The following is a 25,135-nucleotide window of genomic DNA, read 5'->3' as shown; positions in this document are numbered from 1 at the left end:
CACTCAGGGGGTAGGAGATTTCTTAGAAGATATGGCCATCAGATTTCTATACCCCCTTAGTGCGCATGCGCGGTGTCCGAGGCTGTCCTGGCTTGGTGGGCGCGTGCGCAGTGTGGGGCAGGGAGATCGGATGAATGTTCGGCTGAATCGATCTCCCTGCCCGCTGGTGCGCACGCGCGCTGTATCCCGCTGTCTGTGCCCGGCGGGAGTACTTCGGCGCGCGTGCGCACTGGCACGTTAAATCCCCTCCATCCCCCCTCCCTTGTAGCTACTTGCGCAGGCGCAGTGTGGGTTTCGCGCATGCGCATTAGGTGTCCTTCGCTCCCGATCTGTGTGAAATTTTCACCTACCTGTTTTTCTGCGCAGGCGCTCCTCCTCCTCCAGCTCCGAAACGTCAATTCCGGTGCGGCCTCGTCACTTCCGGTGCGGCTGCGTCACTTCCGGTATACCATTCTGACAAGGTATAGAGATCTGATAGAACACCGGTTACTGTTCCCGCCCTCAGTGCTGTCTATCCCCTCACTGTTTATATAACACACTGCACCTCCCAGCCTGGCCCCCTGCCCGCCTCCATTTTATCTCCTCTCTGCAGCACCAAGCGGGTGGGCGTGGCCTTTCACAGACAGCTTCACTCTCCCGCCTACACGGCCAGTGACTGACCAATCAGCAGCGAGGGGGAGCCGGACGGCATCCAATCACAGAGCTTCGCGCTCATAACACTATTCCAAAACTGCGCGAGGCGGCCGAGCGGTGAGCGAGTAACGGACTTGGCGCGCGCGGTTCAGGTTGGTTTTTGTTTCCCACCTTTTTTTTTTATTTTTGGGGTGTTCGGGTAGCGGTTGGCGCCGAGCTCTGTCTGCCGGGCAGTCGGTGAAACACGGAGGCGATCTGAGAACAGGTGAGGAGGAGCTGCCAGCGGAAGGCGGGGTTGCTGGGGTGTGAACTCTCTAAAATGGCGGACTGGGCTGGCTGACGGGTGGTACTCCATCCCCCTCACAGAGGCTGTCACGGAGCACACGGGGGATACTCCAACTCCCTCCATCCTCTGCCAACCGCTCAATGCATGTGAAAGGTCTGGCTGAGCATCATGGGAGGTGGAGTGCCCGAGGCTCTGGGTGGGAGCAGTTACTGGGTCTGCAGGCTGTTTATTGAACTCGTTACTCTATATGAAGTTGTTATGGTGCACGGAGAGGGCCTTTAAAGTACCACATTCAGGATAAATCTAACGAAGCTGCACTATAGTTCCAGCGTTAGCCATTCTGTTAAGAATTCACTGACTCCGAATTTAGTGTGTGTGTCTGTGTCTCTCTCCCTCTCATCAAAATAGTCGATCTCCAAATAATTGTCCTGCTGTATCTCGGTTATTGTTAGCCGATTCCCTTTATAGCCATAATGCTGGCACTGCATTATGGGAGATGTAGTCCATAACAAGTAAGGTTTGGAGTTTAGTGAATAACCCTGTCTGTCCCAGCACTGAATTACCTCCTGGGTAACATTGGGTGTCTGTATTGTCTTTCTTTTCTTTTTTTTAAATCGCATAAAAGGATCTATAATTCTAACTTCCTAAAAGTGTCATTACACACAGACATTCGCATCCATGAATAACTTTGTGTTTTAGTTCAATTTAACAGATAAAGTAACAGAGTACAATTTAATGCCAAATTGTTTGCTCTAACACACACACACACAATCATTCTTTTATATTTAAAAAGTTATCATGGAGTGCCATGGTTTAGCGGGGACTTGGCAGCAGGTCCATGGGAATAAACACGGGCTTATTATAACACAATTTTTTTTTTCATATTTGAGTTGCTGGTGTGATATCCTACTTTAATATCATGCAATAACATTACACAGTGTTAGCTTTATTTGTATTTAGCTCAGTAATATCTTGATAGCAAGCTTTACCTTATTTGGATAGCACTGATCATTCTAAATGTAAGCCGGTTTTTCTTAGAAGATAATAGTAATTCGTTTTTGTTTTGACTTGTGGATCACTAGCCACATTTTAAAAGGGGGGTCTCTAAATCCTGTTATTGACTCTTTTATGTAGTGATAGATTTGTGTATAATTTTATATAAAAAAAAAAGCCCTACATTTGTAGTCAGTTCCTAACTGCAAGTTTTGAGGGCTCATGACACACACTTACAAGGGAGGAATCCGAAATAAATATATATATATTTTTATATATATATATATATATATATATATATATATATATATAAAAAATTTAATTTGTGCTTATGAAAGTTTCTGTGTTGAACTGAAACATCTGCATTTTCTTTGTGTTGGAAGACCCCCAAAATTGTACATTTTGTTTTGCTGAGCACCGGATGTATTTAATTTCACCAAAAAAGTGTAAGCAGTCTTTTCACTTTTTAAACTTGGGGAAAGTTTTTCATGTGTTGAGCTGCTTTTTAACTACAATCATTTTATAGCTTTTTTGATTACAACTGAAATAATTCTTGATTCATTATTTTTTTTAGCTCTCTTATTGGTTTTGTATTTGATATTATTTAATTTGAAGTTGTAATGCAAGGATATATACATGCCAAATAAGTTGTGGTGGGGAAAAAGTGTGGATGAAAACTCCTTCCACCTGAAATAAGTGGATAGTTAATTACATGATTTTGCCATTGCATGACGAAAAGTCATGATTTTAATAAAGACGCGGAGGCAAGTATTTGCATATCCCTTTCTTTACTGTCCACAATAGCAGCAAAGAGCATTAACAGAATTGAAAAGAAAAGGTAGTCCATGTCTCACACACAGGCCACGCCCCCTTATGTCCAGTATAATACCCTAGTCCGCCTTCCCATTTCCCTCTTTCTGAAGGTGCTACACGAAAAATTTAACAAACGTAAGAATATAACATGTAGGTAACTGTCAACAAAACTTCGGGCTTTCTGTAACCCGCATAACTGTGAGTCCCATGGAAGCAAGTTCAAACAGGTGATGATGAGCCGTTTCCACTGGATGAGAAGGGTCGTTTCATCCGGGCGTGGCAGTGTGTCTCCGGCTGACTCGTGCAGGTCCAGGTCAGGCTGTGAAAACATAAGTGACAGGAACCCAAAGGTTAAATCGGATCTGTGTACCTATATCAAGGCCGGAAGAGGCCGAATATACATAATCTCACCTGAGTGCTAGTGCAATTGCATCTATAAGACAAAGAACCACATACATAAGTGCAAGAAAATGTCCCACTTACCACCTGTCCGTAGTCGTCCGTATGCAGACGATGTGGGTGGGAAAACTTGCGGAATAAAATCCTCACATACTTACGCAAGTTGGGTGGGACAATACTCGCCATCGTGTCTTTGTTAAAATCATGACTTTTCGTCATGCAATAGCAAAATCATGTAAGTTTATTACAAGACACGGAGGCTCGTATTTGCAAGTTTAAAGCTGGTCCACCACTGCTGTAAACAGGCGAGTAATCGGGCGAAAGTAATATTCTCGGAATGTCGACTCTCTAGACCAATCAGCCATCCTCATAAGGTCCTCCAGGCGTGCCCCAGATGTGATAACTGCGGATGCCGAGGCACTCCTTACTGAATGAGCCCCGAAGATGGAGGTATCGATACCTGCTGAGCCGAGTAGCCACCTTAACCAACGGGATAGGGTAGTGCTTACCACCGGTTTAAAAGGTGGACGGAGTGAGAGGAAGAGCTGGGGTGTAGTTGCCACCCTGTTAGTACGAGTGCGATCCTCGTATTCTCTTAAACACGCTACTGGGCACAGTGCTGGTGTAGATGGGAAAGCCAGGTATGAAACCGATCTAATAGATGTTTTGGTTCGTCTATTTATGGTGAACGTTACCCCGTCAGGGGTGTATGATCTAACGTCAAGGTCCAAGGCCCGGACGTCCGATACTCTCTTGCAAGATATAAGGCAAAGGAGACAAAGTAATTTAGCCGATAATTGGCGTAGGGAGAGATTCGGAGGCCAGGCGAGGAGGAAGGACAAAACAATGGAAACATCCCAAGTGGAGGAGTAGCGGGGCCTGGGTGGTCGGGAAAGTCTGGAGCCACTTAGGAGTCTGCACACTAGTGGGTGTTGACCGGTTTGGTTTCCGTCCAAGCCTTGATGTGTCGAGGAAATAGCCGATCTGTATAAATTGATAGTTCGGTATGCCTTCCCTTCCTCGAAGAGGGATGTGAGGAAATCCAGAATGAGTGTCACAGGGGTTGAAACGGGATCCACGTTCCTAGCCATGTACCAGCTAGCCCAATTTCTCCAGGCTGACCCATATGCTCGTCGAATGCCCGGAGCCCATGCATCCGCCAAGAGTCGTCGAGTAGAGTCCGAAACACCTTGGATTTCCCAGGGTCCCCTGAAATGCGCCAGGCCAGTAGGCTGAGAGAGGCATTCACCAGGAGGGGGTGACAATTCCCTGACGGGTTCCTGAGAAGGTCCTGGAAGGTTGGCAACAATCTGGGGAGATCCACCGCCATCTCCAATAGTTGTGGGAACCATGATTGCGTCCCCCAGAAAGGGGTGACGAGGATTAGTTCGGTCCGCTGGCGGCGGGTCTGGATGAGGGTGCGGGGGATCATCGAGAATGGGGGAAACGCATATAGTGGGGTTTCTTGCCAGTTCTGCAGGAAGGCGTCCACGGCTTCTGTCGATGGGTCTGGTCTCCATCTGAAGAAACGCAGGAGCTGGGCGTTGAGTCGGGATGCGAAAAGGTCTATAGCAAAAGGACCCCACAGATATGATATAGTGGAGAACACCTCCACGTCCCATTTCCAGTCGCTGGCGTCCGAGAGATAGCGAGAACTCCAGTCCGCCTGGACATTGTCACCCTGGCAAATATTCTGCTTGAACCATCAGGTTCCGTTCCAGACAGAACTCCCAGAAGTCTTTCGCTAATCCGGCTAGGAGCGCCGAATGGGTGCCGCCCATGTGATTGATGTACCGCACTGCTGAGATATTGTCCATGCGGAGGCGGATACATCCATGTGCCTGATCTTTCGCGAAGCTGCGGACCGCGAAGGAGCCCGCCAGGAGTTCCAAGGCATTCATGTGTAACCGGGCTTCGGTTTCCGACCAGCGGCCTCCCGTAGACACGCCTGCGCAGTGAGCGCCCCATCCCTGTAGGCTCGCATCTGATTCTATGGTGAACTCTGGGAGGGAGCCGAAGATCGCCTTGCCATTCCAAGCGGACAGGTTGAGAATCCACCAGCGGATTTCGTCTTTTGTCTCTCTGTCCAGAGTCACCAGGTCCGCGTAGGACGCGCCTTCCCGTATGTGCGCAATCTTGAGTCGTTGTAGGGCTCTGTAATGTAGAGGGGCGGGAAATACCGCCTGAATGGAGGATGTTAAGAGGCCGATCAAGCGAGCTTATTGTCGCAACGTGAGTTGCGGTCGGAGGAGTGCCCTGCGCAGCTCCTTGCGGATCGCACAAACCTTGCTCGTGGGTAGGCTCAAGGATTCTTGAAGTGAGTCCACCATAAATCCTAGGAATTCTATCCGTGTCGTAGGGGTCAGATGGGATTTCTCCCAGTTGATGATGAACCCTAGACGGGAAAGGAGATCTAGTGCCAGTTTGATGTGTCGTAAGAGGACCTGGTGAGCTTGAGCCATGGGTAGGATGTCGTCTAGATAGACATTAAGTTTTATCCCATTACTGCGTAGCCAGGCCATCGCCGGGCGGAGGAGCTTGGTGAAGCACCATGGGGCCGATGAGAGGCCAAAGGGGAGGCAGGTAAAACGCCAGGTCTTGTTGCGCCAATGGAAGCATAAGAGGTCCCGAGATGTTTCTGCCACCGGGACTGTAAGGTAGGCATCCTTGAGGTCTAGTTTCGCCAACAAATCTCCGTGCTGGAGTAGGTCTCTCAGGAGGTGTATACCCTCCATCTTGAAATGACGATACTTTACCAAGTTGTTGAGGGGGCGCAGGTTTATAACTGGGCGCATAAGGCCACCTTTTTTTCTCCACGAGAAATACATTGCTCGTTGTCTATGGGTGCCTGTTCTATCGCCCTCTTGTCTAGGAGGTCGAGCAGTTCCTCGTTGATCAACATGCGATCGTGCCAAGAGAGGCAAAGTGATCTGGGGGAGGGGATACTTACCGGATCCCCCACTAGCTCTATGTGAAACCCCCGTATTGTGTTGAGCACCCAGGTGTCGGACGTCAGGCCCGACCATGCTGGGAAAAAATGTTGGAGTCTGGCCCCCTACACAAACATGAGAAAAACATAGATGTGTGCGCAGAGTGTGAGAATTGTAAAGACTCACCGTAAGGTCGTCTTGAGCCGGTGTATCCACGGAAACCTCTTGAGCGCCATTGCCGGCCGCGGGACGGGAAGAATGGAGATCGGCCCCTTGTGTCGTGATAGGTGGGGTGTTGAGTAATGGAGCCTCGTCCCGCACTTTGGGACTGGAAATAATTCCGTCCGGCCAGATGGCTCCTAGATCTGCCGGGCCTGGTAGAGACCCGTCCCTGGAAAACCTTTCTCATAGAGGTTTGTGCTTTATCAAGGGCAGTGAACGTGCCCACGTAACGCCCCAAATCTTTGATAAATGAGTCTCCAAACAGAAGGCCCTGGGCATTTTTGCCGGCTTCCGTGAGGGCCAAGTTGGCTAATTTGGGGTCAATTTTAAAAAGTATGGCTTTACGCCGTTCAATTGATCGGGAGGTATTCACACTCCCGGCAATGCATATTGCTCTTTGGACCCAGCCACAAAGGTCATCGGGGTCAACCATGCGGTGTTCCACTGTGGCGTCTTCCGCCAGGTCAAACAGTTTGGCCAAGAGGCCAAATATGTTTAAGTTCTTGTCTTGGCAGGATCGCAGGGCTGAGTCTAAACCCTTGCGTGGGTTCCAGCCCAGTTTGGTTAGGTACTGGGTAATTTTTGGGTCCATTTCTGGGTAGTCACACACTTTATTGGGGACTATTGGTCTGGGGCATTCTGCCCTAAGCTTGTTTCTTGCAGCCTTACTGAGTGGGCGCCTTACCCAGGCTTCTAGGTAGCCTGCAACGTGGTCCGCTGGGAGCCATTCCGCAGACCTTGGGTGGTGCAGCTTGTCCGGGTCAAATAATGGCTCTCCCAGCGGATCCACTAGGGCGGACCCCGCGGTCGCGGGGGTTGCCGTCCCTATTTCACCTCCATGCGTCTCCGCTTGTGCGGAGGAAAAGAGGTCTGTGCCCCACTCAGGTCTCTCTGTATCTGAGTCGGTCTCTGACTCGATCTTGGCCTCCTCCTCTGACCCGATTTCCGAGTCGGAGTCGCTCTCAATTTGTGCTCTTGCACATTTCCAAAGCCGCGCCCATTCTGCCTGGCGCGGAAAGGCTCGTTTGCGTGCTTGGGTCACGCTTTCAGGTGCGACCAATTGTGCGCCAGTCTTGGTGTTTCTGGAGGCAGGGAGAGAAATATGTTTGGCTTTGTGCGTAGCCTTTCTATGTGCCTGGTCACCAGGCTGTCACATAGGGCGCGTGAGGGTTGCGCCTAAATCACTGGGATCTGCGTCCATAGGCCGTGCCAAAAGGGCTTGGGCAATGGACTGAGAGAGGGCTGATGACATAGATCCCATTGCTGCCATAATGGCGTCGGGCATAGAGCGCTGAAGCGCTGTGAATTGTGGTCCCTCTGAAATATGGGGGTTATCGCCCGAAGAAATCGGGTTTGACATGGTGGCTGAGGTCTCCCCTAATGGGGTGGTTTTGTCCCCATCCGTATGGGCGGGGGAGACAGGCATATTGGGTTTAGGCATAGTAATAACAATGCTAGGGATAAAGTCAGTGAGAGTAATTCACCCAAACTGACTGTTAAAGTAATAGAATTGCAATATTCAAAACCAGATAGGAGAAAGGTATTTAAAAAATGCTGACAGACAGAAGACAGAGACTCTCACCAGGGCCCAGACCGTTGGTATGAGGAAGGCAGGTCCCAAAAGGGGGGAGGAGAAACAGGAGGGTCACTGAGCTGACCAGAAAAGAGCGGGAAAAGAAAAAAACGAATTAATGCAGTGAATAGATAGAAGGGTTTAAGTAAAGTGAATAAAAGGTGAACAGTCATTCGTATGAAAAATTTGAATGAACAATTCATCTAAAATGAGGTAAAACAAGCGAATTACTAATGGAGACAGAAGTACCCAGGGAGAAAATGGCGCTAAAGCGCTGAACAGAGACCAGAAAACAGGTATAAAGTCTAGTGAGAGAAGGTGGTCAGGATTTCTCACAAGGAATAAAGGTGGGGTGCCCCTAGTGAGTATGAGGGCACCCCACACGGTCTGGGAACCTGGGAGTACAACGAAGAACTAATATTCAGTCACATAAAATACATAAAGCAGGATGTAAGGAAAAGATTAATAAAATTATAAACGTATAGTAATGAGAAAATTAAGTATGATCAAAGTATAATAAAAAGGTACTTATCTGACGTGGTAGCAGCAAAGAAAGAGGGAAATGGGAAAGCGGACTAGGGTATTATACTTGACATAAGGGGGCGTGGCCTGTGTGTGAGACATGTACTACCTTTTTTTTTCAATTCTGTTAATGTTCTTTGTTGCTATTGTGGACAGTAAAGAAAGGGATATGCAAATACGAGCCTCAGTGTCTTGTAATGAAATCCAATGTTAAACACAAATACACACACCAGGCAAGACATAAGACTTGCTTTTACCACAGAATCCCTTGCGGTAGTGAGCACTGTTAAAGTGAGATTTCTGTGGGAAAAACAGAATGTATTTTCATTTAAAAACACCTCACCTAGACAAAAAATAATGGGGGTTTAGTTGCCGTATATGATCAGACATTGTCACAAGGCCAATTGGTCCCAGCAGCACCCTATAATGTATGCATGTTCAGGTGAGTGCAGCCCTCTTGGATGGATATATATATATATATATATATATATAAGGTTTTTTCCCCTCACCCCTCCTGGGTGGCATATTTATTACTCATTCTCAGGTTCTGCGCAGTATCTTGGCTGTTCCTAGAAGTGCACTCAGATGTTTCAGCTTAATAGCTAAGTAAAAGTAAATGGAGCATCATAAAATAATCTAGAGGCATTAAAACAGCATCCAATTTGCAATGTAATTAATAGTGTATTAAAAAAAATAAAAAAATCTAAGATACAATGTAAAGAAAGGAAACCATAATAAAATAAATGCAACAAACTTGGGTGTTTGGTAGAATACAATACAAGGCTCCTACAATAAAGCAGTACTGTATTATTTCGGCGTGTGGGAGCCTGTAATAAAAAGTCTCAATGGGGATAAGTCCAGTAGGTGGTAAATATTGATTTCTGACCTGTAAAGTCCAGGAACCATAAAGAGAGGACCTACAGGTATCCAAAAGATTTTTAATCCGGTGGGGGGAAATCCCTCACTTGTCTAAGTCGCCGCCCACCATGCTCATGGGTTGCTGACAGGAACCGGCAGGGGTCAAAAGGAAAAATCAAATGAAGTTCACTGATCTGTGTTTGTGTACTAACTCCTATGCGTTTCACTTCCTCAGGGAGTACGCGGGATGTCTCACCAGGAATCTGTTGTAGCCACTCCCCCAACGTAGTGTCACAGCCCCAAATGATCCTATTACAACTGGTACTGCTACTGCCTTCACTTTCCATGTTCCTTCTTCCTGTTATAATCACTGGGTATTTACAAATCCACATCTAGCGCTCATGCTAACCGGCCACAATGTGCTGGATTCTCTCAGAGGCCTCTTAGCACAGTCCCCTTCTGAGTATTGCTCATAATCTATCAATCTTGGAGGCTACAATCAATGCCTTGTTGTGGGCAAGTGATTGGTCGGTAGGATGGTGATGTTCACTTGTGAGGGTCCAGCATTGTACTGCCTTGTTAGCCAGCAGCTGGACCATTCTGTTGGATATACTCACAGTTGGTTATCTTCGACTGTGATGACTGGTTCCTGTTCATATAGGTCTCGTAGCAACTGGGCCTGGTTCTTTCTGCTGTCTTCAGCTTCCATGGTGATCTTGTAGTGAAGCAGCTGGAGGACGGTGCAGGTTGGAATTGTATCTGGTGGAAGTTGTCAAGTGATATTTGCTTGTAGGATCATTCCGTTGTTATGGTAATCCTGCAGGTATCAATGTGGGTATGGTATTCTCTCCGTGGCACATGGTTGATGTAATCTGTTTAATTCCAGTTTGGTGTTATTGTAGATGAAGGTTTTTTTTTTTTTTCCATCCATAGCTCACATGTATGTTTCATGTAGCCTCCTATTGGTGTAGTAGCATTCAAGCAGGTCTAGGTTTTAGCTTTGGGATACTTTGTTTCAGTATCCCATTTGTCATCAGATTGCACTGGTTCCCTAGCATCTGATGCAGACAGTGTTAATCTCATTATTGAGGTGGGAAGGGTTATTATTAAGGTTAGGTCACTTACTGGTTTGACAAAATTGCTGGGGGGAACACTATAGTCACGAGAATTACTTCAGCTTAATAGCTCTAGCATGTAAGCTCATCGAGCAGGGCCTTCAACCCCCTCTGTTCCTGTACGTCCAGTGGTCTGATCTCAATTATGTGTCTGTTAGTCCACCCATTGTACAGCGCTACGGAATTTGTTGGCGCTATATAAATAATAAAATAATAATAATATAGTTGTCATGGTGTCTATAGCCTGTGTGCAGGCTTTTCAATGTTTACATTGCTGCCTAGTAACCCTTCTAGTGTCTCCTATCTTAATACTGCACATACTTGAGCAACTACATTCAGCGTTTCCACGCGCTGCGTGGAGGTGCTGGACATTCCCCATAGAGATGCATTGTATTAATGCATCTCTATGAGGAGATGCTGATTGGTATTGCATATTGCAGCGGATGCTCAATAGCTTCCCAATGTTTTCCTATAAAGATTGCTAATCTCCGCTATGGAGGCAAATACAGAAATAAAATGCATATTTTTTTTTTTTTTTTAGACACTCTCCTGTTTCCTACCGTTTTTGCACAGGACGGTGTCTTCCCCAGGGCAGGGCATCAGCAGGTGACAGTGGGACTTGCTGCGGGTGATGGGAGTGGGCTGCCGATGGTAAAGACTCACGGCTCCCCTCCTTTATCCCCATGGAGCTCTCTGCGTGCTGGGAGGAAGTGAAGAGAACGTACTTCCTCCCGGCGCTGAGGTTGTGCATGGGAATGTGTAGGCGGACGGGAGTCCTGCTCTGTGGAATGGGGGTAGGCGGTGAACAGAGCAGTCATTACCTGTTGCCCTGCCAGTGCCGGGAGAAAAAAATGACAGTTCCCTTCACTTCCTGCCGGCGCACAGAGAGCTGCACAGGGATGGAGGGACCAAGCTTACAAATCCAGGCACCAGAACAAAATTCTTAGTCACCATGGAGACCTGGTGTCTGGGTTTTTTCAAACACTGCTAACCAGTGTGTATGAATGTAAATATGATTAATACATTATGTTAAAGTAACATTCCAAGAACAAAAACAGGACTGTCAGTGCAGGGCTTACCCTTAGTTCATTGTAGCATCTCTTTAGTATTCCTCAAATAGTTGGCATATTGTACATATGACAGAACACTGTTTTGCATAATGAAATAATGCTGCAACACCTCTTAAAGGGATTCTGTTGGCACCAAAACAACTTAAGCTTAATGAAGCACTTTGGTGTAGAAATCATGCCCCTGCAGTCAGAGCTTAATTCTATGCCACTTAGGACATGCATTACTTTGTTTTTGCAGTCTGTGCCTGTGACTTACACAGCCTTCCTAAACATTTACTGTAAAGAGATATCTCATGTTTAAACTTCCTTTTTCTGCACAGTGTGTTTAATTTAGAATTTATTATCTCCTGCTCCGCTGAAGTCTCATTTGTTATTTAAAGTTAAATTAACAGAGCAGAAGATAAAAACTTCTAAGGTAAGACATACCTTATACCTTTTTTTTTTTCTTTCAAAAAAGCTGTCGGTCACGGCCAAGGGGAGTGTGGCTGCTTAAACAGAAACAAAAACGATTAAAAGGGTTACTCAAACCACCATGACCATTTCTGCTTTTAGAAGTGGTCATGGTGATGCATGTGCCTCATTTCTGCTTGAAATGCTGCACATACATAGATTTTAGCAATTGTGTGCCATGACATTTTTACACCCCTGGCACACGTGACTGGCAGCCCAGAACTCTGTTACTAGTGACATGTTTAATGGAAGATGGTGTCTCTTCTTAATTTCTGCACTATTATTTGTTTCTCCTTCTCCCTCTCTCATTCTCTTCATCCCCCTCCCTTTGCAGGATTAGAGCGTGTGCATGTGCTCTGAACCGGTTCAATGGTCTAATCAAAGGTTTCTCTATGAGCTTTGATTGGAACTGTGCGTAGCTCCTATGATGTCACAAGGCACACCTAAAGAGTAATGCCCGATAGGGTGTTTAAAAAAAATAAAGGGTTGGAGTAACCCTGTAACCCCGAAACGGTAGAGAATTGAGCAGGGAGACTGCAGGGGCATGATCTATACACGAAAACTGCTTTATTAAAGGGTTACTCCAATTACTATGACCACTTCTGCTTTTAGTTACATTCCCGGTACATGTGACTTTGGCACCTTGGATTTCTGTTCCGGATTGACAAATGCCACTTCTGTGCAAAAATTAAGTCCGTTGACAGCGCACACTAATTGCTAAAAATGGACATAACTGGCTACTTCAGAGCCTGCGTGTGGAAGCATTTCTCACATTCCTAAACTTCCATTATTATTTAAAAAATGTCCCTGCATCATTCCCTCCTTACCTCGACTACTCAAAGCGCACTGAGACAGGTATATGGTCCAGTCAAAGGTTTCTTTGTGAGAAGCCTTGGCTTGTTACACACAACGGCTAACGGGATGTCAGATGGCGCCAGGAGCTGATCCTGGTGCTGGATTTTAGGTAAGCCTGATTTATCATTTAAACAATAGCGCTCACCTTTTACATAAAGATTCACCACTTATAATATAAGCATGCAATTTTGCTTACCCTTCTATCCTGGGTAAGGCAGGGATATACACAGAGTACATAAACAGAGGGAAAAAGAAACGCATACTTAGTGCATATGGTGTTTATAGGGAATAAACGTGATAAGAAATATCCAGATCCACACACATGGGCGAGAGACTGAAAGTACAGTCTCAGTAAAAACCGCTTCTGTGGGGCGGGGCCTGACATCCAAGATGGCCAGACGTGCTTTCCACTAGCTCCTGGCACATGGTGCTATAAATCAATGACTAAAGCTGACATTCTGACACCAGACGACCCAAAAAGCACGTAAGCGGCTATCTCGAACCGAGCATCTTGCAAAATCTGGCACAGGACACCCTGCTTACCAGCATTCACGTCCATGATCTTTGAGGCCTACTGGGCTGGCACACGGGCAACGATGAGAGGCGGCCGATTTCCCGGGGCAGTGTGCAGGCTCTGTGGCAGCATCCAGGTCATGTTACCCCCCCACCCTCCCCTCTGCACCGGCGGGGGATATCCCGGTCCCCACTGGGCAAACTTTATCCCGCTGAGCAGGAGACTCCAGCAGACTTACAAGCAGCGTGGCGCGACCAAGATGGCCGCCATGCACAAACCTCAACCACACCAAGAGGGCCTGGAGTGGAAAGAACACTTCAACGCAAAATTTGAGATATGCCAGAGGTTCTGGGAACGCCTGAAACACAGAGCTGACACACTCACCTCCCCTGATGCACAGCGGGACAGCGGGGCTGCCCCGCTGCGGCCAACATGCATGGAACCGCAACTCAGAACGCCTGACTGCACTTGTACCCCACTCGGGGGGGGGGGGGAGGGGGATCTCCGCGAAAGGGCACTCACCTCTGCTCCTGCTGACAGATCCGTCGCTCCCCGGAGCCGACCTGCTGCACATTGCCGCAAATGCAAGCATCGCACGTGCTCCCTGAAAGGTGCCCAAAAGGAGATGGCACAAAAAGCAGCCACGATGGACGGCTCCACTTCATCCACCAGGGTGTTCCCGCTATCACTCACCTCACCAGCAAGAGGATCTGCTCCCTCGCCTCCAGCAAGACAAGCCTGAACGCAAGATCCTCAACTTATGCTGCTGGGAGTGCAGGGCTGCAGCTCTGCAACCGCAAACCCCAGCGGAAACCTGGGCTGACTGTGGGGGAAAGATCAGAACAGACTCTCCGGGAACTTTGGCTGCAAGTATGGGCATTGGTTAGGAGGCATATCAGTGTCTTGCAGGGCTGAGTTGTTAAAATGCTGTTCTCACAGTTCATAATGCCTGCTATCCATTAGTTGTCTCCCTCTTCTATAATGAGCTACTCACCAAGCTGCAGTAACAGCCCAATATATTTAACCAGTGGAATTTATCGTTCTGTTGTTTTCTATTTCTTTTATTAATCCTACAGTTACCTACTTTATAGCTTGATTGAGTATATACTGTATGACACATCTCATTGCCTGACATATCTAGCAAGCTCCTTGTCTCCGCTCACACAGGACAGCCATGTTCTAGGGATTAATATCTTAGTGGATGTGTTTTACTCTGTTTTCTTTGGTTGTTAAATCCTATGTTTTTCTCATGACATAGCTCAGAACACTTCTAGACACACACCAAGAAATTATTAATTTCAACCTAGATCTTAGACTCTAGAGACACCTCGCACATATACACTTCTGTATACTGCTCTTATACCCACACTTACGCTACTTTGATGTTTTGTACTGAAGTCAAGCATGATTATTATAAAAAAATTGTGCAGTCTTAATCTATGCCATATGTATGTTCACTATGAGATGCTGATACCAGCTATTGTGGCATTACCACCATGTTTGTACTCTTTATTTAAAAAAAAACCCCAAAAAACGCTTCTGTGCTTTAAAGGCAGCATCACACCTCCTCTGCCATAAAATGCCAGGCTCAAATATAAAGAGCAAATATTCCAATAGTGTAATGTGCATAAACTGCATAAAACTTTTTTCACTTAACAATAAATTGATGTTAAGCTCACCGTATTCAAAGCCTAAAAACACTGGCTCTGAGTTTGGAAGGCATGGTGCCAGTTCATGGGATGGCACTGACTCAGCTGGTGACTCCTGGAATTGAAGATCTGTAGTCCCGGATAAACAATGTATTGAAAATAAAAATAATAATCTGCTATGTTATCAAGAAATAAAATCCAATATTGCACTTGGAACAAAAGTCTGTATAACCAATGCCAAAACGTTTCATTCCAATGAGCTTCCTCAGTCAAATACAGTCCTTTAAGCTAAAGTTGTTTTGGTGATTTTAATATTCCTTTTAGTAGGCAAATCACTACTTGTATCCTTTTATACCCAGCACCAGACCTGTAGTATTCTTTCTAAGATCTTAATATAGTTATATTGATAAATAGTGCATCTTCTTGAAGCATCACTGCTCTGGTTCCTGGGCAAACACGTTCTTTTCGACTGGGTTTTATGGATGTGAAAAGTATGATTTTGATAACTTGCTTGCTTATATATTGGTATACTCTATATACCATAATATACAGTACAATCCACAAGTATGTTGGCAGTATTTGTCAATATTTCTGACTGAAAGTGAAATAATGTTTATTCATTCAAGAGAATATAGTAAAGATGTGATACACCTTCAATGTAAGTGCAGTTTAGAACAGCCCCGACATTTTTTTTTTCTCTCTCAGAAAGGTAGAATCTGTATGAAATAGTGAAATAACAGGGAGTCAACTATTCAGCAGTGATACAGGACCTAGAGCAGATATTGCAAGGACCATAACCACTTCAATCCATACTGTGTCTTTTTCAATTCAGAAAATCAACTATGTCATTCTAACTGGGGCACCTTCATCTTGGCTCCCAGTCAATAAATGTTGCCTTTTCTGCCTTTGAACATTAAAAGCAAATTGTTTGCTTCTCCGCTTGCATTTTTCCTTAATTGTATTGTGTTCTAGCTGTGAAATGAACTGTATTGTTAAGGTACTTGCTAAATTTGTACAAATTGTCAAAAAAATCAATCATCACATAAATGATGAGGTTAACATGAGTAGGTGATTTGCACAGGATTATTCAATAAAGAGAGAATTCAAAGTGAAATTCAACTTTTAGCTTAAAATAGCTAAATTTGGAAATATCTAAGTCAACTATGCATTTAATTTGGCTGCTCTAGTCTTAAATTTGAAATTCACTTTGAATTCTCACTTTAGTAAATAGCACTGTCAGTGTTTTATTAAATTGTGTAATTTTCAGCAAATTGTTATTTCCCCATACTTCTGACACATGTTGGACTGACTTGGGTTTAACTCTGTGTTCTCTTTTATTTAAAACTGTAATATAAAAAAGTTAGCTATATATAAAGTCTTGGTGATCCTTGTTTTTGTTAACCATGTGTTTACTGTCATTGTGTAGGTGAGCTCCTTTGAAAATGCCAGGTCAAAAATTTGAAAATAGTCAGGATGTAATGGGTCGATGGCCAGGAAGTAGCCTTTACTACGAAGTAAAAGTTGTATCATTTGATGTCCCTTCTCAACTATATACAGTGCGTTACAAGGATGATGGCACTGTATTTAAACTTAAAGAGGCTGATATGAAGGTAACTATGTTTTGTTTTGATCACAATAACGTTTTTATCTTTATTTCCATTTTCAGCAGGAAAGAAATGTAATTGTTATATTTTCAAACTATTGTTCAAGGAAATTTGTATTTAGTATTTCCTTTACTTTCTGTGTGTGGCCAGGGAGAAGGCAAGGGACCTTTCAAGACTTGGGTTAATATAAATATAGTGTGTTTGTGTGTGTATGTGTATTCTCTTATTCATGTACACCAGCCGGAAGGAAAGAGGTTGGGTCCTGGTGAGTGTCAAGGCCACAGTCCTGGATGAAACACAGAGCATCCACAAGTACAATCACGAAGGTGGCTTCCAAAGTTGAATTGCTAAGGCAATGCCTGAGACTTTAACAAATAGAGAATGCAGAAAAGGAGGAGGTTCCATGGCAAGTCAAATTTCTCCATAGGGTGTACCACCGGCAGATAGTGGATATGGCTCACATGACAAAATTCTACCAGTGGTTGAAAAACACAGGACTGAAAGACAGCACTGTGGCATTAATTCTAGCAGCACATGAACATACAATCAGCCCCAGATCAATAGAATCTGGAGTCTACCACAAGGAAATACCCAAGGTGCAGACTGTGCAAAGAGGCCTCTGAGACAATCCAGCACATAGTGGCCGGGTGCAAGATGTTCTCTGAAACGGCATACACTTAGAGACACAACATCTGCAGAAACTATGGGCTGGACCTGCTTAAGTCTAGATAGGCGATACCACAAAAGGTAGTTGAGAATGACCGGACTAAGATTCTGTGGGATTTTCAAATACAAACGGACAAGCAAGTACTGGCCAATCAACCTGACATTGTGGTGGTAAACAAGAAACGGAAGACTGCGGTAGTGGTTGATGTGGCAATACCCAGTGACTATAACATCAGGAAGAAGGTACATTAGAAGATGGACAAATGCCAAGGACTGAAAGAAGAGCTAGAAAGGGTGTGGAAAGTGAAGGCAGTAGTAGTCCCAGTTGTGATATGAGCTCTTGGGACTGTGACTCCCAAGTTGGGGGAGTGGCTTCAACAGATTCCAGGTGGGACATCTGAGAACGCTGCCCAGAGTGCAGTTCTAGGAACAGCGAAGATACTGCGCAAAACCCGTAGACTCCCAGGCCTCTGGTAGAGGACCCGAGAATGAGGAATAACTATACCACCCAGGAGGGGTGAGAGAGTCAATTATAATAAAATATACACATTAGCTAGTACAATGTATAGAAGATTTTTGTGTTCTTGTAACCGCGGCTGGTTCCCTTATTTACCACTATAACATCTTAAAGCATAGAACTTAGTAGGGCTAACCATACAGATAGCTTAGCCATAATTTCATATAGTTAGTGTAAGAGATCCTCTATTTAACATATATAAAGAATTGAGAATACAATCTAAAATAGGGATTGTCTTGGAAGCAATAAAGTTTTGTCTTTTGATATTTATTATATAAAAATATAGATATATAAAATCCATTATAGCAGAGTTTATAAGATTAAATGCTTGCAAATATCATGAATAGGTTAACATACCCTTCTGAACATGTCATCATGTCAGCCTCTCTGTCATTTTGGAGAGAGACTGTCTCCAAGTCTCTCCTCTGTGTCTTAACATTTAAAAGTACACCTATTTATACCTTAGGTGTCGTCATTTTAGGGTCACTGTAGTTCATATATGAAAAAAGTAACTTTTTTACTTTTTTCATTTTAGGACCTCCCTTAACTTGGCAAAAATACAAGTCCATAACTAAAGGGTGTATACGTCATGGAAATTTTCCTGACTTAGTTCAAGATGGCATCTTAAAGGACCACTCTAGTGCCAGGAAAGCATACTCGTTTTCCTGGCACTAGAGTGCCCTGAGGGTGCCCCCACCCTCAGGGACCCCCTCCCGCCCGGCTCTGGAAAGGGGAAAGGGGTTAAATCTTACCTTTTTCCAGCGCTGGGCGGAGAGATCTCCTCCTGCTCTCCTCCTCCGATCCTCCTCTTCTCCTCCCCGTCGGCTGAATGCGCACGCGCGGCAAGAGCTGCGCGCGCATTCAGCCGGTCACATAGGAAAGCATTCATAATGCTTTCCTATGGACGCTGGCGTGCTCTCACTGTGAAAATCACAGTGAGAAGCACGCAAGCGCCTCTAGCGGCTGTCAATGAGACAGCCACTAGAGGACATAGGGGGAAGGCTTAACCCATTCATAAACATAGCAGTTTCTCTGAAACTGCTATGTTTATGAAAAAATGGGTTAACCCTAGAAGGACCTGGCACCCAGACCACCTCATTAAGCTGAAGTGGTCTGGGTGCCTAGAGTGGTCCTTTAAAGTCTGAACATTATCTACTAAGGTTACCACAGTATATTGTGTACTGAAAGAGTCATAGCATAGCCTTGAAGCTTGTTTATGCATTATTGTTATTGTAATTTGTCTGGGACAAAATGGCGTAAATATAATATGCACTGAGGTTATTGCTTTTAGAAACATCTATGAAAAACAATATGTTCCATTTCTAACACCATGTCAGTTTGCAATATCTCTTAAAGGCAAAGTACACAGTTTAAACATTTCATTCTAAAACTTGTAATATTTGCATTTGCCCATAACATTCTTGAAAGAAGCCGTCCAAGCAACATAACAAATGTAGTCCACTGATGTCGTGATGCTGGCAAGTCTATGGCCACTGCCCTCTATATCTTTATGTGGGAGAAAAATTACAAAAATGTGCCTCTCGTCAGCACCTGGAATCTATCCCTTTTCCTGCTGACATAATGTGGATTTTGCAGTATAGGTTCCATTCAAGATGGTTGACAGTTATGGGCTGAGGGTGCTGGGATGATCAACCCCCAGTGCTCTGACTACTATTGCCATCCAGTTTGCTATGTAGTAAACCTTATCATAGAGTTAAGTTTATTTGTTTAAAATAAACTTGAATCAATGCTTATTAAGAATTTTTTTTTAATGATTTATTTTTTATTTTGTGCATTTATGTTGGTTCAAATGTTTGTTTTTTCTTTTATAGCATCTTAATGTTTTTCGAAACAAGAAAAGAAGCTCAGTATCTCCTTCTAGACGTAGAAGTCGGTCAAGATCTCGATCACCTGCACGACGTTCAAAATCTCCAAGTCGTACCCCAAAAAGTGACAACCAGCTACCCAACCTACAGAGCGAGTTAAGAAAGGAGGTGTTAAAGGTTCAGCTAACACCACTGGTAATACAATTTTGTCTTTGTTTAAATGAGGCTGTGTCACATTATTTTACATTGTGCATAGGCATACTTTAGATTTAATGTGTGTTTTTTTTAACATTAAAGGGCCACTCCAGCCCATGCGTCTTCAAGTGCTTGCTTTACTGTGTTAAATCATTTTCAAGTGGTTTAATGCAGAAGTTCTGTCCCCTTGTGCCCGTCATGCCGCCTTCTTACTTTTTTCCTCAGTCGCACAGCTAATAGGGAAACACTGGCTTGACCCACCAGTAGGCTTAGAGCATCACTGGACTCGTTTATGCTTCCCTGTTAACCCGTTAACGCCGTTACGGCGTTCCATGCCGTCCCTATTATAATGGGCTTTAAAGCCGTTGCGGCGGCATGGAACGCCGTAACGGCTTTGAGCCCCGGGAGGTAAGTTATACTTACCTCCGCCGCGATCCTCTTCTGGGGGGCTGCCTGACAGCCCAGGCAGCCCTCCCACGGCAAATGAGGCCCCCGGGGCCATGTGATTGCTCTCAAAGAGACTCATACGCACACGCTGCACTCATACGCACACGCTGCACTCATACGCACACGCTGCACTCATACGCACACGCTGCACTCATACGCACACGCTGCACTCATACGCACACGCTGCACTCATACGCACACGCTGCACTCATACGCACACGCTGCACTCATACGCACACGCTGCACTCATACGCACACACTGTAAATAAATATTCAATTGATATATATTTTTTAGGATCTAATTTTATTTAGAAATTTACCAGTAGCTGCTGCATTTCCCACCCTAGTCTTATACTCAAGTCAATAAGTTTTCCCAGTTTTTTTGGGTAAAATTAGGGGCCTCGGCTTATATTCGGGTCGGCTTATACTCGAGTATATACGGTAATTAAAATAATACATAAATAAAACAAATACATTTAATATAAATTATATATTCATATGTAATTTCATTCTAACTGTATTTTGTTATTAATATATATATATATATTGGTAACAAAATACACTTAGAATGACATTCTATATATATCTATCTATATATAAAATGCAAATATATATATATATATATACTTACATAAAAGATTACATTAGTATACACGTAGAATTTAAATACATATATATGTATATATATTAAAATTCTACATGTATATTTAAGTAATCTTTTAACATAATTATGTGATTTGATTAATTAAAATTTGATTGACATGCCTGACAACACAGGGAGAAAGTGCAGAGAATTTAATTCGCAAGCACTATATTTGACCCTGTAATTCTCCACGACACCATAAAACCTGTACATAGGGGGTACTGTTTTACTCGGGAGACTTCGCTGAACTCAAATATTATTGTTTCAAACTGGTAAATTGTATTACAACGATGATATTTTAAGTAAAAGTGACATTTTTTGCATTTTTTACAAACGAACGGCACTTTTATGGACTATATTATTGTTGTAATATGTTTTACTATTTTAAAACACTAATATTTGTGTTTAGTGAAGTTTCCCGAGAATAACAGTACCCCCTATGTACAGGTTTTATGGTGTTTTGGAAAGTTAGAGAGTCACATATAAGGCTTGCGTTTCATTTTTTTGACATTGAAATTTGCCAGATTGGTTATGTTGCCTTTGAGAGCGTATGGTAGCCCAGGAATGAGAATTACCCCCATGATGGCATACCATTTGCAAAAGTAGACAACCCGAGGTATTGCAAGTGGGGTATGTCCAGTCTTTCTTAGTAGCCACTTAGTCACAAACACTGGCCAAATATTAGTTTTTTGCTTTTTTCACACAAAAACAAATATGAACGCTAACTTTGGCCAGTGTTTGTGACTAAGTGGCTACTAAAAAAGACTAAACATACCCCACTTTCAATACCTTGGCTTGTCTACTTTTTCAAATGGTATGCCATTATTGGGGGTAATTCTCATTCCTGGGCTACCACACCGTCTCAAAGGTAACATTACTAATCTGGCAAATTTCAATTTGAAAATGGAACGTTCTATATTTGACCCTGTAACTTTCCAAAACAACATAAAACCTGTTAATGGGGGGTACTGTTGTACTCGTGAGACATCGCTGATTACAAATATGTGCATTTTGTTGCAGTAAAACAGTATTATGACATTTACAGCTAAAATGTGAGGCGGAACTACACATTTTTAAAAAATAAATTTCTCAGTTTTTTTTATTTTATTCATAATAAATTATATTCCATATATGAATAGTTAATGGTAAATTAAAGCCCTGTTTCTCCTGAACAAAATGATATATAATAAGTGTGGGTGCATATAATATGAAAGAGGGGAACTACGGGTGAACAGACATATAGCGCAAATTCCAGTTTTTGTTTACGTTTTGTTTTGATCAGAACGTGCACTATTGACTCCGTCCTGAAGGGGTTAACAAAGCGACCATGTAGCAGGTATCAATTTATTTGCAGAAAGGTATAAGCACAAATCTTCTGCGGTTTTCAACACTATAATGGAATAAGGAATCTTAAGAGAAATATAGCTTATTTGAATGTGTGCTGCTAAACACCTGCAATGCTAATTGTCGTGAATTTCAAATTTAATGCCAAAAATAGGTGAACTGAGAATTTTCTAAATCTACGTTCAGCTCGACTACTTTCGCCTTACTTTTGAAATTAATTTTGAATTTTTTTAATTTAAAATTGACTATTGAATTTGTTTAAAAAAAAAAAAAAAAAAGCTTGGGGGCGGAGCCTAGCACCCGAAGCAGACGGTCCCATGGCCTCCTAGCTCCGGACCAAATAGCGGAAAAACCCGTAATACCCGCACTTATTCTCTCATCAAACCTCCCAAGGGGGGACCCAGAGACCCCACGAGCACAATGGGCAGAAAAACCAAAAAGGCGAAACCCGACAAACCCCGACAGGGCATGGATATCGGGGAACTATGGCGGCAGGCGCACGATGCTGCAGGAGCCAAGATGGCGTCCCTACACGGAGGCTGCTCTGACTTCACAGAAGGGTCGTCAGACGAAGATGGGGGAGACCTCATGCTGCCCATGTCGACTCCGACCGCATCACGGACACAGCCACCCACAAAACCCCATACCCCAGTGACCATGGAGGCAATAGGGGCCCTCATGGCGGACCATCACAAAAAAATAGCGGAGGACGTGGCCCTGATCAGAGGGGACATTAAGGGCATTACCAACAGACTGGCTGCAGTGGAAACCACCTCTACCAGCCAAGCGAAGCAAATTGCAGACCTCCAGACCGCACTAAGGGACCTGCAACTCAAAACTCGGCAACATGAGCAACAAATTGCCGCCCACGAGGACAAGGCCCGACGGAACAATATAAAGCTACGTGGGGTTGCAGACTCCGTTCCCGAAGCCGAACTGCCACATTTTGTCAGGAGATTACTCACATCAATACTCTCCCCTAAGGCAGCAAGGGCAACCGTACTGGACGGCCTGTTCCGAATACCACGACCTGCCTGGGCCCCCCCAACTGCAACGGGGGACCTGATCCTCCAGTTCCAGTCATTCAGAGACAAACAAGCGATCCTAGAAGCCGTTAGGGGTCAACCTACTTACCCTTTCGAAGACATGTCCATATCGTTCTGTGCGGACCTGTCGGGCGGAACATTAGGGTGGAGGAGGCAAATGAGCCCTCTCACTGCTCTCCTGTGTCGCCACCAAATCCGGTACAGATGGGGTCCGTCGCGCACCCTTACGGTAGACGTAGGAGGCAACAAGCATATCATCCGCGACCTGCAAGAAGCTACTGAGAAGCTGAGCCTGCTTGGCCTCCCCTTGAACGCAATGGCCCAGCCGACACGACCAGCAAGCCAAGTACACCCACCGGGGAGATATTCTGCTGAAGCACCGGAGTTCGTGCCCCGCAGCACACTCGCAGACCCATATGCCAGGGCCACGACCTGATAATGGACATATCCCGGAGGTTCAACATAATTTGTGGCACGCCACCAGACTATTAGTCTCCCCACACTTGAGTACAATATGTTTGTGCCTTTTCCCCTTTTTATGCTTTTAACCATATTTTTGTTCCCTCTCCTTTAATTCCTAACAGTGTAATAGTATATGCATGAACCCTCCACGGTTACGCTTCCACCTTCGTTGTTATCATTAAGGCGGGCCTAAGCACGCACACCTGACAGCAGACTATACCAGCGGTCACTAGCCGGCCGACCTCACCGACCGTCCTTATACTTGCTTACTTAGTATGCCTTCCCTACACCTAGCCGACAAAGAGCTATCAACACATAGCACTCACATGCTGCAGGCAGGTTTTGCCCACAAGACTTCGACCTAGACATAGGGCATACTTAGAAGTATATCCCTCACATCACTCGACCAGTCCCAATTGCTATGGGGGACGTCTCCGATAGGTTACCGACTACACTAGCCCAACAGCACGTCCAATACAGGCTGACAATGTAACAACACTACATTGAAAGGGAGCCATCACATACTCTCGCACTCATATACCCACTAGTATGACCTCCGTTTAATTTTAGTACTTCTTAACGGCAACTGCTGCCTTATACATATGTTTTATCCATTGCAAGCAATTTACGATCGGTGGTCAATAACTTACCGTTTTCATCGCCAACTATGGTCTGACGGGACACAGCCTTCTGTGCCATATTACGCCTGAATCCGCCCACTCATCATATCAACATGCCAACCCGCACTTACTATGCCCCTGACACCCTGATAACGGCTTTCTCAGCCACGAGCGATTATTTTTTCTTAATACTTACCATTTTTATTTTTATTTTATTTTTCTCACTTGAGTCAACACAAGGTAACGCAAGGGGAGATCCACTTTATAGGCAGTCAAAAGGCAGCACACCAAGGGGGTCCAGCAAGTTGTATTGTTTTACGCCTATACCTCTGTATTGACTATGCTGTATAGGTTCGTTAAAATGCTGCTTAACAGCTACGCACTAGTGAGCCGATTTACTTAACCACTGCTACCCGTTGAAACCGGCAATTAGCCCCCCAGGGCAGTTGACCTGCATAAATGTAATGTTTAATGTGTTATTTGGCATCAGTTATCCCTAGCACCATGAGGACTGTCCCCGGTTACCGTAAATCTATGAACCCAGCGGCAACTAAACATCAGTCCTCACCTTGCTTGTTTGTTATGTTACTTACTTACTCTACTTTATTGCTACTGTGCAGATACTCTCCGCTAATGTTCAAGCGATTCAGTGAGCTTGTTGATACTAAAAAATGTGCACATACTCATGCCATTGTTAAGCTTGTATACCTATATAAGTACGCTGTTGTGGCGTTTGTGAATGTTATGTACTTAACTGCACAACAAAAATAAAGAATTCAAAAAAAAAAAAAAAAAAAGCTTGCTGCAAATCAAGACATGTTCCCATATATATATTCTCAAATAACACTATGGTGGCTGCTTGCCCAAGATGGAAATACTTGGG

General features: G+C 44.4%; 1 protein-coding gene across 2 annotated transcripts in view; it reads left to right on the top strand.

The window, feature by feature from the left end:
* The first annotated feature begins 724 nt into the window (after positions 1-724).
* Positions 725-25,135, top strand: part of LBR (lamin B receptor) — a 42,902-nt gene continuing 18,491 nt past the window's right edge. The window contains exons 1-3 of one of the 2 annotated variants that reach the window (XM_063441523.1): positions 725-898; positions 16,309-16,492; positions 19,502-19,690. In XM_063441523.1, the coding sequence (XP_063297593.1) occupies positions 16,325-16,492; positions 19,502-19,690 (357 nt within the window). In that variant the 5' untranslated portion in view covers positions 725-898; positions 16,309-16,324. The remainder of the gene's footprint in view (positions 899-16,308; positions 16,493-19,501; positions 19,691-25,135) is intronic. The other variant, XM_063441524.1, reaches the window with a different exon arrangement.

The sequence above is a fragment of the Pelobates fuscus genome, chromosome 2 (assembly GCF_036172605.1).
Source record: "Pelobates fuscus isolate aPelFus1 chromosome 2, aPelFus1.pri, whole genome shotgun sequence".
Taxonomy (NCBI): domain Eukaryota; kingdom Metazoa; phylum Chordata; class Amphibia; order Anura; family Pelobatidae; genus Pelobates; species Pelobates fuscus.
The sequence above is the reverse complement of the archived record's forward strand: the minus strand, read 5'-3'. Positions and strand labels throughout refer to the sequence as shown.